We start from the raw sequence: 16,901 nt of genomic DNA on the forward strand, positions 1-16,901 counted from the left end.
TTTACTAAAAAAAGGAGTTAATTAAAAAGTGTCACAACATGGGAAAAAGGTGACATAAAAATGTAAAAATATGGCATTTAGTGGCAATACAATGTCTACGCCTAAAAACATTTTTAGAAAATTTTCTATAAAAATAAAATTTTGACAAAATTTTCTATAAAAATAAAATTTTGACAAAATTTTTTTAGATATAAAATTTTTACAATATTTTCTATAGAAATACAATTTTTACCAAAAATTTCTATAGAAATAAAATAGTGGCAAAACAATGTCTACGCCTAAAAACACGTGGAAAATTTTCCACTAAAGTGACAGAACTGCATTACTGATTTCATATAGAGGCCCATATAAAGTCATCTCTACCTCAACTCCATCCTCAACAATGTCTATGGTTAAATTGGAAGAATGGCAAAACATATAGAACCAGGATATTGAAGTGACAGTTAAAAATTGTTTACCACGCTTGCGTGTTTGTTTCATTGTTGCAAAAAGCAATAGCACACAAAAAAAGTGTCATAACGAAGATGCTTCTTCGTGATAGCAGAAAACGTCCCACTTTTGTATCACATGAAGATTTTCTTAGTTTTTTTTTTCGAAAATATCTTTCTTAGTGCAACTAGGCAACTCATCCTCTTCATAGGTATTGGAATTGTATTCACAACCATCGTCGTCGTCATCATCATCATTGTCATCATCCAAAGCAATAATCTGTGTTAGAGGCATTACATGCAAATAATGTCTTTTGCAACTTCAAAAAATACTAACTGTATCACAGGAAGAACTGAACTAAAATGGGAAATAATCCCAAGGAGGAGCAAGGAAAAACAAACCAACGAGGTGCAAATTTCATGTGCCATGAAGCAACAAAAATGGAATGGAAAATAATGATGATGATTTGTTCGTGAAAGAACTAAAGCACACGTTTATTCCTCCAATGAACGCTATACTCGAAAAAGGAGATGAAGAAAATTATAAGTGAAAAGTGGTTATATACCACGGATAAAATGATGTGGGTTTAATGTATGGAAATGAGAAGCAAAAAAAAGAAAAACGGACAAAAATCCTTAATTCACTACAAACTTATGGTTGGCTATAATGCAAAGGGAAAAGTATGAAAAAAAAAACTAAGAAAAAAATTAATTTCTTGCCATTTTTCATTTCAAGTCTATTAGATGTTAGCCACCACGATTCTAACTCGTTCTGTGAGAAAAAAAGACCTTTGGTGCTTTAATGGAAAGTGTTACCCGCTAAGGTTGACTACTTTGCCTAATATTAAACATCATTTGGCATCATCGTAATGAGTAGGCTGGATGGTATTAAGCTTTTAGTGTTAGCATGTCTTATCAACATTTTTTGTTTTTAACTTATGGCCATGTTGAAAAACCTTAATGATTTTTAAGTAGATGTTGGATTTAAGGTTAAAGTATTTCCAAGAATCTTAGTCCTCGTCTCTTTAGGTATTAATATAAAATATTGCTTTTAGTAAATGGAAGCCTTTAAATACCATGAATTTAACGAATAAAAAGCCTAAAGAACGCTTATATTAGGAAAGTGAGAGTATCAACCACAAATTTAATTAAATTTAAAACAATTAAGGAAAGTCTAAAGTATGTTTCATTACATTAAGGACATTTTCGTTTATATCAAAGAAATTCGTATGCTACATCTAATGAAAAGAAATTTTCATTAGAAAGAGAGGAAAAATTATAAACTTTCTTTTAGTACTTAAAATTTCATTAATTTAATGAAATTTTTCCTTAATATTATGCAACCTATCTTCTTTCACAAAAAAAAAATTTAATATTCTAATGAGAATAGTTTTAGTGACAATGCAATATTGAAAATATGCAATATGTCAAAAAAACTCATAAAAAAAGCATAAACATTTTCCTATTTTTATGTTATTTTGATTACCTGTAACCACAAATTAACTAACACGTAGAGATGTATAATTTTTTGCCACAAAACGACACAAATTTGTTTTTACATAAACATATTCAAATTAGTTTATGCTATTGATATAGGCTGCTCTATTCATTCGGACATTAAACATTTTTGCCCATTTGCAAATTATTATTGGCAAGTGATGTTATTTATTCAGATATAATAGTATAATGTAAATATTTTGTGACGTATTCTGACTTTTAATTTAAACTGCGATTTATAAAAATGAAAATAATTCGATTTTGTATTGGTTATATTAACACTTTTATTTAATTTTTTTTAATAGTGGAAATATAAATATAACAGCATAATAAATACAGTGATGTTCAAAATTTATGTAAAAAGCCACTGTAGGAAAGGTATGGAAAATACCCACATAATGGAAGATACTCTATAGAGTCTAATAATGGACAATCTTGTGAAAATTGCTTTTAATACGTACAAATATATGCCCTTGATGTTTGCTTTAGAAGACAAATTGTTATTCATATAGAAAAGTTGCCACTTATTTCAGTTTAGTTTAAATTTTAATTGAATTTGTAAACAAAATTATGCAATTAAAAACTTAATTGAATCTATAAATTTATTAATCAAAATCAAATGCAATAACCTAAATTAAAAAGAAACAAGTATATACGGCCGTAAGTTCGGCCAGGCCGAAGCCTATGTACCCTCCACCATGGATTGCGTAGAAACTTCTACTGAAGACTGTCATCCACAATCGAATTATTTGCGTTACGGTAACACTTGCCGATGGCAAGGTATCTTAAAACTTCCTAACACCGTAATATATACCACATAGTCCATACATGGTATATGTTAAACTAAAAAAGGCCGATTAAATACGTATATAATTAAGTTTAAAGTTTCTATAGAAATAAAATTTTGACAACATTTTCTATAGAAGTAAAATTTGGAAAAAAATTTTCTATAGAAATAAAATTTTGGCAAAATTTTTACATAAATAAAATTTTGACAAAATTTTCTATAGAAATAAAATTTTGACAAAATTTTCAATAGAAATAAAATTTTGACAAAATTTTCAATAGAAATAACATTTTGACAATGTTTTCTATATAAATAAAATTTTGGTAGATTATTTTTGGCTCGAGTGGCAACCATGGTTATGAACCGATATGGACCAATTTTTGTGTGATTGGGGATCGGCTATTTATAACTATAGACCGATATGGACCAATTTTGGCATGGTTATTAGCGGCCTTATACTAACACCACGTTGAAAATTTCAACCGTATCGGATGAATTTTGCTCCTCCAAGAGGCTCCGGAGATCAAATCTGGGGAACGGTTTATATGGGGGCTATATATAATTATGGACCGATATGGACCCATTCTTGCGTGTTTGTTAGAGACCACATTCTAACACCATGTTCCAAATTTCAACCGGATCGCATGAATTTTGCTCCTCCAAGAGGCTCCGGAGGGCAAATCTGGGAATCGATTTATATGGGGGCTACATATAATTATGGACCGATATGGACCAATTTTTGCACGGTCATTAGAGAACATATACCAACACCATGTACCAAATTTCAGCCGGATCGGATGAAATTTGCTTTTCTTAGAGGCTCCGCAAGCCAAATCGGGGAATCGGTTTACTTGGGGGGCTATATATAATTATGGACCGATGTGGACCAATTTTTGCATGGTTGTTAGAGACTGTATACTAACACCATGTACCAAATTTCAGCTGGATCGGGTGAAACTGGGTTCTCTTAGAGGCTCCGCAAGCCAAATCGGGGGATCGGTTTATATGTAATTATGGACCAATTTATATGTAATTATGGACCAATTTTTGCATGGTTGTTAGAGACCATATACTAACACCATGTACAAAATTTCAGCCGGATCGAATGAAATGTGCTTCTCTTAGAGCAATCGCAAGCCAAATTTGGGGGTCCGTTTATATGGTGGCTATACGTAAAAGTGGACCGATATGGCCCATTTGCAAGTTTCAAGTCGATAGCTTGTTCCGTTCAGAAGTTAGCGTGATTTCAACAGACGGACGGATGAACACTCTTAGATCGACTCAGAATTTCACCACGACCCAGAATATATATACTTTATGGGGTCTTAGAGCAATATTTCGATGTGTTACAAATGGAATGACAAAGTTAATATACCCCCATCCTATGGTACAAGTAAATGTTTAAGATATTTTTTATAGAAATATTTGATATTATTAACAGTTTCGGTTATTGAAAAGGTTTCAATTAAAAATTAATTGAATTAATTAATTTTTTGATTGAAGGCAAAAAATATTTGTTTTTTCTAACATAGCACTAAAATATTTCCAATTAAAAAATTTATTGAAACTGAAAACTTTTTCAATGAAGAACTTAATTTTTTTTAATCAAACTAAAAACATTAACCCCCATTTCCATGAAGCTCCGTTAGTGCTACGTTAGCTAACGAACTTTTAAACCGAACTAGAGACATATCTTTCATCTTCTCTATATATTCCATATGCCAGTTAGGAGCTTAACTGCTGGAAAATTTTCAGTTAAAGTTAACTGAAGAGTAGATATTTGCAACTTACTTTCTGTTAAGTGGCAGTTAAAGCCTATCGGAGCTACATGAAAATGGTCGTAAGACTATTAAGTCAATGATTGAAAATTTTTCAATTTTTAACCAAATAAAATTAATTGATAGAATTAAATTTATCACCAAACTCGGAAGACTAAGTCAATTAAAAGATATGGATTTTTTTAAATTTAAATTTTATTTGAATGAAATAAATTTTTTAATCGAACTACATAAAATATTTGATCTCATTAACAGTTTCGGTGATTGAATAGGTTTCAATTAAAAATTACTTGAATAAAATATTTTTTTATTGAAGGCAAAAAAAAATATTTGTTTTCTCTATACACAGAAAAAAATATCACCAAAATGTTTCCAATTCAAAAATTGATTGAAGCTGAAGACTTTTTCAATTAAGAAATAATTAAAATATAATTGATTCAATTAATTTTGAATCAAACTAAAAACAATAAAGCAATTAAGACAATGATTGAAAATTTTTAATTAACAAATTAATTGATACAATTAATTATATAATCAAATTCGGAAGACTAAGTCAATTAAAAAATAGGATTTTTTTAATTTAAATTTTATTTGAAACAATAAATTTTTTTAATCAAACTACATAAAATAATTGATCTCATTAACAGTTTCGGTGATTAAAAAGTTTTCAATTAAAAATTACTTGAATAAATTAATTTTCATTGAAGGTAAAATATATTTGTTTCCCTATATACAGAAAAAAATATCACCAAAATGTTTCCAATTACAAATGTGATTCAAGCTGAAAACTTTTTCAATCAATTTTGCTAGCGCCCTTATAAATAAGTTTATTATAATTTGTAATTATAATAAATTGAGTAATAAATAAATAATTTTTCAATTAAAAAATAATTAAAATATAATTGATTCAATTAATTTTGAATCAGACTAAAAACAATAAATCATGTCAGACAATAATTGAAATTTTTAATTAAAAAATTAATTGATACAATTAATTTTATAATCAAACTCTAAGTCAGTACAAAAAAAAACATTATGGAAATTTTTTGGATTTTTAATAAAAAAAATTATTTGAAACAATAAACTTTTTAATCAAACTAAAAACACTATGTGAGTTAAGAAAGTGATTGGAAATAGTTACTTTTTTTAAATACGAAAACGAATTGAGTTTTGCAATCAACATGAATTAAGTTTTTAATTGAATCAATCAAAAAATTAATTGAAATTTGCTAATGAAATCAATCAATTTTTTAACGCCCACGCAGAAAAAAGCTCACGAAAACGAATTTTTCCAATTAAAACCTTAATTGAGTTTTAAAAAAATATTCAATTAAAAATTTAATTGATTCAATAAATTTTTTAATTGAAACAAAAATCAATCACAACAAGCATATACGGCCCTAAGTTTGGCCGGGCCGAATCTTATGTACCCTCCACCATGGATTGAGTAGAAACTTCTACTTAAGACTGTCATCCACAATATAATTCAGTTCTTAACCCGGTATATGAAATATCAGGAAGTGTCAAAATAATTTCCAACGGATATGAAGTTTTTCGTGGTAATTAGAGAGCCTAATTGAAATATGGGGATCGCTTTATAAGGGGGCTATTTACAATTATCAACCGATATGGACCGATTTAAGTGTGATTGGGGGTAAGTTTATCTGGAGACTATATATAACTTTAGATCGATATGGACGAATTTTTGCATGGTTTTTAAAGACTAGACCACGTACCAAATTTCAACCGGATCAGATGAAATTTACTCCTCCAAGAGGCTCCTGAGGTCAAATCTGGGGATCGGTTTATGTGGGCGCTATATATAATTATGGACCGATATGGACCCATTTTTACATGGGTATTAGAGGCCATATACTAACATCACATACCGAATTTCTTTTAATTCAAACTTTTCGAACTCAGTTGGTTCATATTTTTAATGGGTAATTTTCGCGTTTTTGTTTCAATTAGTTTAAAAATAGAATAAGAATTAAAAAAATGGTACATATTATTTAAATTTTGTCGGAAAAAAACATGCTAAATCCATTCAAGAAAAATTGGGAGTTTTTGTAAATATTTTAGATCAAACGTTTTAGAAAAGCGTTAGAATGCATTAAAAATTACAAAAAATATAAAATTTTTTATTTAACAAAATAACACAAAATTTTTTTAATTCTCGTCCAAAATACTGAATACTCGGAATCCGAGTCTCGGATCACACCTTAAGAATTGCTGCAAATTTAGTGCAACGGCTGTTAAAATGAAGGACATCCGTCTTATGACAAGCTCATGTTAAACTCATCGCTTCTACGTCAATTATACACTACTTCGAGATCCACAAAAGAACATTTTCACTACTTTTTTGGCGACGCTTTTTTGCATGATTGAATTAGGAAAACGTTTTTTTATGTATGTGTGAACTTTTGTCTTCCACTGTTGTAAATCTGTAATAATATTTTTATTTCGATATTTATTTCCAACTGCGTAAATTGGAAAATACAACTTTCATCATTTCAATAAATATGTAAATACGAAACAGGACAGATATTCAACTGGAATTCGAATTTTTTGTGTGAATTTTTACATTACCTGGATGGTGAGTAGGGTGAATAGTGTGGTGCGTGCGCTGAATGTGAATTACGCAATGGAAATGCGGGCATAACCAAGGGTTGTGAACCGCTCATCTGACAATGTGGACCATTGGGGCCATTTATGGTACCGGGTACACCGCCTGGTATAACACCTCCGCCACCAATACCACCACCGCCTCCACCGCGATCATGGCCACCATGACCGCCCAGAGTATTATTACCCGTTGACATACTTTGTGGCATTTGTTGCTGGTGTAATGTGCCAGGCATGGGACCCAATCTGGAAAAGAACAAAAATGGGGGGAAAACATTAATTTAATATTTTTTGTGTTATCATTATAAATTTATGTACAAACGAAAAAAAACACAGTACATTCAAATAATGGCGCGTCATGTGCCATTGAATTATGTACATTTATTGACAATGTAAATGTTATTCATTAAATTGGGGGTAGGGGATTGAAATATTCTTCTTCTTCTTTATATTCCTATAATCAGCATGGCAGTTTACCATTCAGCTATATGCAGGACCTTCCAGCTTCCCTGCATCAATGTGTGTGTGTGTATTTGCACGCATATGTAAATATAGGTATACGCACACACATACATACAAATAATAGCAAGTGGATAAATGTAAATACTGTTAACGGAAATTTTAAATTAAAAAACATAAATCAATAGTTACAAGTGACGAGTATTGTGTATATATTTGCAATATGTACACATATACGCACACAAACACACACATAAATGTGTGTAGTTGGTAGCAATATTGTAATATTAAATATTTATACTCATATACATATATATGGAGCACAAAGTAAAGTTAATGTACGAGGGTAATTTACTTTATTAAATAATAAATGAAATTTATAAAGATAGAATTTTGTTATAAATATAATACTTGCAAAACAAATTATTCGAATAAAAGTATTTTCTGTCATATTATTTGCACACAAAAATTAAATTACTTCTTAGCACAAAAATTTTTTGGAGACTAAAATGTGTTGCAAATTTTAGTATTCTAAAAAATTTATAATTTTGTAAATTTATAAAAATCCAATCGAATTCTTGAAACGCTGATACAAATTGGTTTCAAGTATTAATACAATTTAATAAAAAATATAAACATTAGCACAATTTAAAATTGTGGAAGAGGTTGTTATGAAATTGAAATTGTAAAAAACCAAGAAAAATTGTTTTCGTGAAAATTTCCTCTTGTATGAAAAAAATATATAAATATTCTTTTCTGAATATTTAATGCCATGAGTACAATTAGAATTTAATAGAAAATTTATAGAACGATATAAAGAACACGTTCACAAGAAATTTTCTATAAAGAGAAAATATTGTAAAATTTTAAGAAAATTTTATATTTTATTTATAAGTAATTGATAATTGATTAATTTTATTTATAATTAAATTCTAAATATAATTTAAAAGTTTTGATTGCATAAGAAAATTAAATTACGAATGTTTTTATGAAATTGAAACTAGAAAAAATTAGAAATATTCGTAAAAAAAAATTAATTGCAAGCAAAAATTATATTTTTCTAAACATTTTATTCCATAAAAACAATTACAAGTTAATAAAATCCACGAAAATTGAATTCTGAATAAATCTTTCATAAAAACTATAATTTTTTATTTATTTTTTAAATTAGAAAAATGTTAACGGAATATTCATATTTGTAAGAACAAATATTTATTTTATATATAAAAATTAATTAACCCAAGAAATAAGCAATTAGTTTTTATTCTATTGAAACATTTTTTCATATTAAATCTTTGGGTAACCTTTGTGGAATTTTAATTTTCTCATAAAATTTTTATCATAAAATTTTGCAATTATTTGTTTTAGTATAAAATATTCTCACACTTTTGTCATTTTTTATTTTTAAGGTCAAATTGTTACTTTTTTTTAAACCTCCACAATAGGAGTGTATTAACTTTGTCATTCAGTTTGGTACACATCGAAATATTGTTCTAAGATCCCATAAAGTATATATTCTGGGTCGTGGTGAAATTCTGAGTCGATTTAAGCACCTCCGTCAGTCTGTGGAAAGCACGCTAACTTCACAACGAAACAAGCTATCGACTTGAAACTTGGCATAAGAACTTGTTATTGATGTAGGTCGGATGGTATTGCAAATGGGCCATATAGGTCCACTTTTACGTATAGCCCCCATATAAACCAATTCCCAGATGTGATTTACAGAGCGTCTTAGAGCAGCAAATTTCATCCGACACGGTTGAAATTTGGTACGTGGTGTTAGTTTATGGTCTCTAACAACCATGCAAAAATTGGTTCATATGGGTGTATAATTATATATAGCCCCCATATAAACCGATCCCCAAATTTGACCTCCGGAGCCTCTTGGAAGAGCAAAATTCATCCGATCCGGTTGAAATTTGGTACGTGGTGTTAGTATATGGTTTTTAACAACCACGCAAAAATTGGTTCATATGGGTGTATAATTATATATGGCCCCCATATAAACCGATCCCCAAATTTGACCTCCGGAACCTCTTGGAATTCATCCGATTCGGTCCATAATTATATATAGCCCCCATATAAACCGATCCCCAGATTTGATTTGCGGAGCCTATTAGAGAAGCAAATTTCATCCGATCAGGTTGAAGATTGGTACGTGGTGTTATTATATGGTCTCTAACAACCATTCAAAAATTGGTTCATATGGGTGTATAATTATATATAGCCCCATATAAACCGATCCCCAGATTTGAACTCCGGAGCCTCTTGGAAGAGCAAAATTCATCCGATCCGGTTGAAATTTGGTACCTGTTGTTAGTATATGGTCTCTAATAACCATGCAAAAATTGGTTCATATGGGTGTATAATTATATATAGCCCCCATATAAACCGATCCCCAAATTTGACCTCCGGAACCTCTTGGAATTCATCCGATTCGGTTGAAATTTGGTACATTAAGCTAGTATATGGCCACTAACAACCATGCCAAAATTGGTCCATATCAGTCTATAGTTATATATAGCCGATCCCCAATCACACAAAAATTTTGTCAACAGTTTACTTCTATAGAAAATTTTGTCAAAATTTTATTTCTATAGAAAATTTTGTCAAAATTTTATTTCTATAGAAAATTTTGTCAAAATTTTTTTTCTATAGAAAATTTTGTTAAAAATTTATTTCTATAGAAAATTTTGTCAAAATTTTATTTCTATAGAAAATTTTGTCAAAATTTAATTTCTATAGAAAATTTTGTTAAAATTTTATTTCTATAGAAAATTTTGTCAAAATTTTATTTCTGTTGGAAATTTTGTTAAAAATTTATTTCTATAGAAAATTTTGTAAAAATTGTATTTCTATAGAAAATGTTGGCAAATTAAATTATATACGTATTTAATCGGCTTTTTTTAATATATACCCCGTATGGATTAACTTACAATTTAGAAGACGGTGTTAAGAAGTTTTAAGATACCTTGCCATCGGCAAGTGTTACCGCAACCCAAGTAATTCGATTGTGGAGGATAGTCTGTAGTAAAAGTTTCTACGCAATTCATGGTGGAGGGTACATAAGATTCGGTCTGGCCGATCTTACGGCCGTATATACTTTTTTTGACAAAGATTTTTATGAAACTGACATTGTGAAAAAATAAATAAATACAAAAAATAACATTATTTCGTATAGATTTGTTTTTAAATATAACATTTCAATGAACTCTTTCCCAAAGGTTCAGGTTTCATTAAAAAAATTTTCTTAAATTTTCGTTTGTCTGTAAATTTTGTTAGTTCAATATTTCAAGCCACCGTGGTGCAATGGTTAGCATGCCCGCCTTGCATACACAAGGTCGTGGGTTCGATTCCTGCTACGACCGAACACTAAAAGGTTTTTCCCACCTCAGTAATGCTGGTGACATTTCTGAGGGTTTTAAAGCTTCTCTAAGTGGTTTCACTGCAATGTGGAACGCCGTTCGGACTCGGCTATAAAAAGGAGGGTCCTGTCATTGAGCTTAACATACAATCGGGCAGCACTCAGTGATAAGAGGGAAGTTCACCAATCTGGTATCACAATGGACTGAATAGTCTATGTGAGCCTGATACATCGGGCTGCCACATAACCTAACCTAACCTAACCTTACCTATATTTCTAGCTTTTTATTTTAAGTGAAAATTTCACAAAAATTGAGACGAAATTTTATTGCACAGGCAGAAATTTCATTAAAAGCTTTGTTCTTTTTATGTTTTATGTAAAAATTTAAAATTTGTATTTAGAATATGTATACGAATAATATTTGTTTCCTAAATTTTATGGAAATTTTCAAAAATTTTGAAAAAATATATGCGAATGACATATATTTACTGCATTTTTATGGTGCTATAGAAGGATTAAAAATTTTGTCCTAAAAACTTTTCTAAAAATTATTTTTTTGTTATATTATTTGGTTTTATTTAATTTTTTTTTTAATTTTGAAATTTTTATATTCTCTTTTAGCATATTTTCTTGACTCCGTGGCCTTACTCTCTTCGAGTAATTTTATGAATTTCCATAGTAATTCCGTTTGTTATTTTAGTTTTTGTTGTGTTATTTACAGTAACCGAATATTATCGACGGCCGAGAATTATCGACATTAATAAACGGATATCAGCCCGTAGGCTTTTTGTTGGTTTATTGAATCGGACCGGAGACAACAATGGCGGCGGCACCTCCGTCAACAAATAAACACCGACCACGATAGCAAATGGTTCGATAAGTGTTTACTTTTATGTTATTTCCACATTTTTGCTTATATTTGTCTTTTTTTGTTTGCTTCTTTTTTTTTACCCGATACAATATTCATTTGGTGGAAGGGTATTTCCTATGGGAAATTTATGAATAAATGACAATGTATTTGAATGTGGAATATAGGTATAAAGGAAGAGTTAAAACATATACAGATTATTTTTTTTTTTTATAAAAATTGAATTTATTAATCATACATAAGGAACATACGAAATTTCCCGCCAAGGGGAAAATATGAAAAGGCATGAATTTCTGACTTTTCCATACTCTTTTATGTTTCTTCCTGTTAAAATATTTCTATAGACTTTTGGGTACATACATAATCCCATGGCTAGATACCATGATAAGCCTCATGGATTTAAAAATAAATTTAAATATATATTAATAATTTTTTTTACACATTACTTTGTGTGACCCTTTGAAATGTATTCTATTGTAGCACCTAAAGCTATGCTTTTATTTTGCAAAAATATTTTTGTAATCATAAACCCAAATGTATACTTTACATTAGCTGACCCTAAAAGTATGCTTTACTTTTGTGTATGCGAAAACATTTTTGTTTGCTATTCATCATTTTGCGGAATTACTTATTTTTTTTTTCAATAAATCTTATCAACACAACATTAAAGTTTGTAAAACTTTTGCTATTTTGTTGTTAAGGTCCTTCATGAGTATACATGTTACACTACTATTATAAACTTATTCACAAAAATGGTATAGAACTATAAAACCACGGAAACATTTATAACTTCCATGATGGCATGTGGTCTTAAAACTCCTGCTGACCAACGGAGTGGTCATATCCTTTAACTGCCGTATTTACTTATATTTACATGCATGTACTTTTCGTTCCCATACAGCATATGTACTGTCATTAAATACGTTTTCTCTAAGCACTAAGCAAATTAGCTTGTGTTCTTATGACAGTGTAGAAAACTTAACCTTTTTCTATATGTGTAAAAGTACGTTAATATGTAACTATATTAAATCGATTTTTTTCTAATATTATTATAAAGTTTTAATAAATACTTTTGAATAAATAAACTTAAACAAATATCGTTCGGAAAATAAAACTATATACAACAGTTTAGCAAAGTTATTATAAAAGTACAATTTTAAGCAAATACGAAATTTAGTTTATTTTGAATAAATAAAATTCCGTTTTTAAAAAATTTCTTATTTTAATAAATTAAAATTTCAGTATTATTGGTAATGAAAGGGATTTCTCTAAAAATACAACTTGAATAAAATTTTGTAGAGAAATATAACATTTCAATGACTACATCTTCCAAAACGTAGACATTTTAAAGTTTTATAGAAAATGCAAATTTTATATTTTATATTATATATAATTTTCTAGAATGATTTTATTACGAAAAATTGTTATTTCTATAACAATTTATTTATTTTATGCAAAATATAATTGTAGAAAGATAAAATTACGACAACCTTGTTTATAAAATTAAAATTTCGATGAAATTTTCTTTTGAAATAAATATTCAAGGAGATTTTCTAAAGGAATAAAATTTATAAGAGAATTTCTGCAGAAATTAAATGTTTGCGAAATAAATTTCTAAAAAAGTAAAACTTGGGCCAACTTTTTTGTATCTATTGCATGTCCACCAATTTTTGTTCAATGATTGTTAAAAAAATAAAACTTTAAGGAAATTAAATTTAAATTAAACAAATTACGAAATTTCATGGAAAAATAAAATTTCGACAAAATAATAGAAATAAAATTTCACAAAATTTCCTATAAAAAAAATCGAATAAAATCAAAAAAAAAAAAAAATAAATAAATAAATAACATTTCGACAAATATTAGTTATTTTCATAAAAAGTAATTTTCTGGAGACACTAAAATTAAAAAAAAAAACTAATTTTTTGTAGAAAATAAAATTTCGACAAAATACTAGAAATAAAATTTCATAAAATTTTCTATAAAAAAATTTTTCGAAAAAATAAAAACTAAAATAAATAAATAAAATTTAGACAAATATTAGTAATTTTACATAAAATGTAATTTTCTGAAAACACTAAAATTTAAAAAAAAAAATAAGTTTTTATACAAAATAAAATTTCGACAAAATAATAGAAATTTCACAAAATTTCCTATGAAAAATATTTCGACTAATTAAGTAGATAAATAAATAAATAAATGAATAAAATTTCGACAAATATTAGTTATTTTACATAAAATGTAATTTTCTGAAAACACTAAAATTAAAAAAAAAAACAAATTTTTTATACAAAATAAAATTTCCAGAAATTTTAATGCAGAAAAAAATTAACCAAATTTCAAATAAAGTTTTTAATGAATTTTCTATAAAAATACATTTTTAATTATTTCTCTAGAAAGCACAAATTTTGACGAAATTTTCTATAAAAATAAATAACAAAGAAATTTTCTATGGATATAAAATTTTGCCAATATTTTCCACTGAAATAAAATTTTAACAAAATTGCATAATGAACTATATTTCGACGAAATTTTCCATAGAGTTAAGACAAAATTTCCAATAAAAAGATATATCGGAGAAATTTTCAATTTTTTTTATGTTAGCCTGATATCAACACAGGCTGGTTTTTTTCGTCCAAATCAAATTTCCACAATAAAAATATTTATTTAATTTCCTATTAAAAATTGATTTTATTTAATAGAAAATTCAGAGAGATTTTCTAAAAAAAATGTTTCGACAATTTTCTCTACCAAAAAAAAAAAAAATTTAAACAAAATTTTCTATAGAAATAAAGATTTGACAAATTTTTAATAAAAATAAATTTTTGATGAAATTTTCTGGAGTATTTTTTTTAATTGTTTTATAAAATGCTTTAATTTTTTTTTTATTTTTGAAAAAATTTGCAATAAAAGGAAATTTTTGATGAAATTTTCTAGAATATTTTATTTTCATTGTTTTATAAAATTCTTTAACTTTTATTTAATAGAAAACTTCAACGAAATTTTCGAACAATTATCACCTTTGTTATGACAAAATTTTCTACAAAAATAAAATTTTAAAGAAATTTTGTTTTATTAAAAAAAACTTTTCTTTAATTAAGCATTTAAACGCAATTTTCTAACAAATGCAATAAATTGAAGTTTTCCCCAAATTCTTGACGAAAATAAAAATGTGACTGACGAAATATTCTAAAGAAACAAAAATTCAAATACAAAAATTCCAATACAAAATTCGATGAAATTTTCCACAATAAAAATATTTTGTTAAATTTTCTGTAAAAAATGCTTAATAGAAAAATTCAGCGAAATGAAAATATTTTGTTAAATTTTCTGTAAAAAAATGCTTAATAGAAAAATTCAGCGAAATGAAATTTTCACAATAAAAATATTTCCATGGTTTTATTTAATAGAAAATTTCAAAATAATTTTCCAACAAAGTCGATAAGATAAAATATCAACCAATACTTAACTTTTTAGGTAGTGACCATTAGCAATAAAATTTCGTATGCAAACTGTAAAATCAGTTTTACCGTCCTGTTTTGCTCAGGCTATTTAGTCTGATGTTCTGTCCACAAAATGAGGTCTTGAGGGGGGTAGGACGTACAAAAGTTTATGGTTGAACAACTTAATTTAAATTGCTTTAATCTATTTTTGTTGCTAATAAATCACTAAAGCAGACATTTGCACACAATTTCACTATGCACATATACTTATACATTTATTCACATAAAACTGCTTGTGTATGTGTGTGATCATAATAGCCACTGACTTCCCACTTAACTTTAGCAAATTTCTACTAACATTGTAGTTAGTTTGTTGTTAATCGGATAAAGTTTAGCCCAAAGCTTGGGCCATTCTACTTTCGCCACTTGCTTGATTTTCTCGCAGGGATGTAAATTGTTATAGATCTGTTAAATACAAGGATACATTCGCAAAAATTCATATATACACACACACACACGAAAGCAATATGCATACGTAAATAAGACCTAATATGGAAATTTTATCCAAATGGTTATGGCTGAAAACATTTGATATAGTAGTTTTGCATGTAGTACATATGTGGTGTTGAAGTCAGTCTAGTCGTTTTGAAAATTATGGCATGAAAATATTATTGCCCATTTATAAGTATAAGTATTTCAAAGTTTGTGGCATTTTGTTGGGAAACTGTGTAAATTTTTCTGACATTGTGCTAATAAATGAGTCTGGTTTAGGTTTCGCTAAAGACACACGAACGTATATATACCATATGTAGGCAAACGGAAATAGCCTTTTGTTGTGGATTTTATGCTTCCCCTTTGACCGAATGGATGTTTAGGTTTACAAAACCCTATGAAATTATTTCGATTATTTGGTAAATAGTTTTGAAAATCTTTTACCAAATAAATTTTAACAAACAACAATTTTATAAAATAGTGTTGCATACTTTTAGGTTAGCCCAAAACCAAAAAATCGTAGAAAAATGTATACTTTTTGGGGGTCTACCACATTATGGTTTAAGGAATGTTAGAGTTTTGTGAGATTCTTGTAACCCAAACAAACAAAAAATCATTTCTTTGGGAGAAATTCTGTGTGTGTATTCGACATATAATGAAATTTTGTATACGAGAAAGAAATATTTATTGTATTTGTGAATATCTGTATGATAATAATTTATGGAAAAAATAATTTTATAATTTAAATGATCATTATAGGACTTTTAACACTATGCACTTAAATGAACCTCGAAAAAGTTAAATGCGCGATTAAGTTCCAGCGTACGTACACATCTTTAAAGTCAATTACCTTTGTATGGTCATTGGGGGTTTTTTGCAAAAAAATATTTACGCGATATTAAAGATTACGCAACCTAAATTTTAGGATGCGAAAATTAAAAAATATTAAGGGCAAATTTCTTTTAAAATAATGAAATTTTAATTAAATTAAATTTTATAATCTTTGTTTAAATTTTATTATTTTTTGTTCATTAAAATTAGGACACAAATTTTGTAAATTTGCATCACTCCGTTAAAGTCGGATGTCTTTGAATTTTCCTTAAAGTAAAGAAACACATTTTTGATTTAAAGAAATTGTCTTTAAATTAACTGAAATAGTT

The 16,901-nt window shown here is 27.8% G+C and overlaps 1 protein-coding gene across 1 annotated transcript in view; it reads right to left on the bottom strand.

Moving 5' to 3' along the window:
* Ten-a (Teneurin-a transmembrane protein) overlaps positions 1–16,901 on the bottom strand; it is a 610,089-nt gene that overhangs the window by 258,687 nt on the left and 334,501 nt on the right. The window contains exon 3 of the mRNA XM_075299300.1: positions 7,080–7,361. Coding sequence (XP_075155415.1) covers positions 7,080–7,361 — 282 coding nt within the window. The remainder of the gene's footprint in view (positions 1–7,079; positions 7,362–16,901) is intronic.

The sequence above is a fragment of the Haematobia irritans genome, chromosome 3 (assembly GCF_050003625.1).
Source record: "Haematobia irritans isolate KBUSLIRL chromosome 3, ASM5000362v1, whole genome shotgun sequence".
Classification (NCBI taxonomy): domain Eukaryota; kingdom Metazoa; phylum Arthropoda; class Insecta; order Diptera; family Muscidae; genus Haematobia; species Haematobia irritans.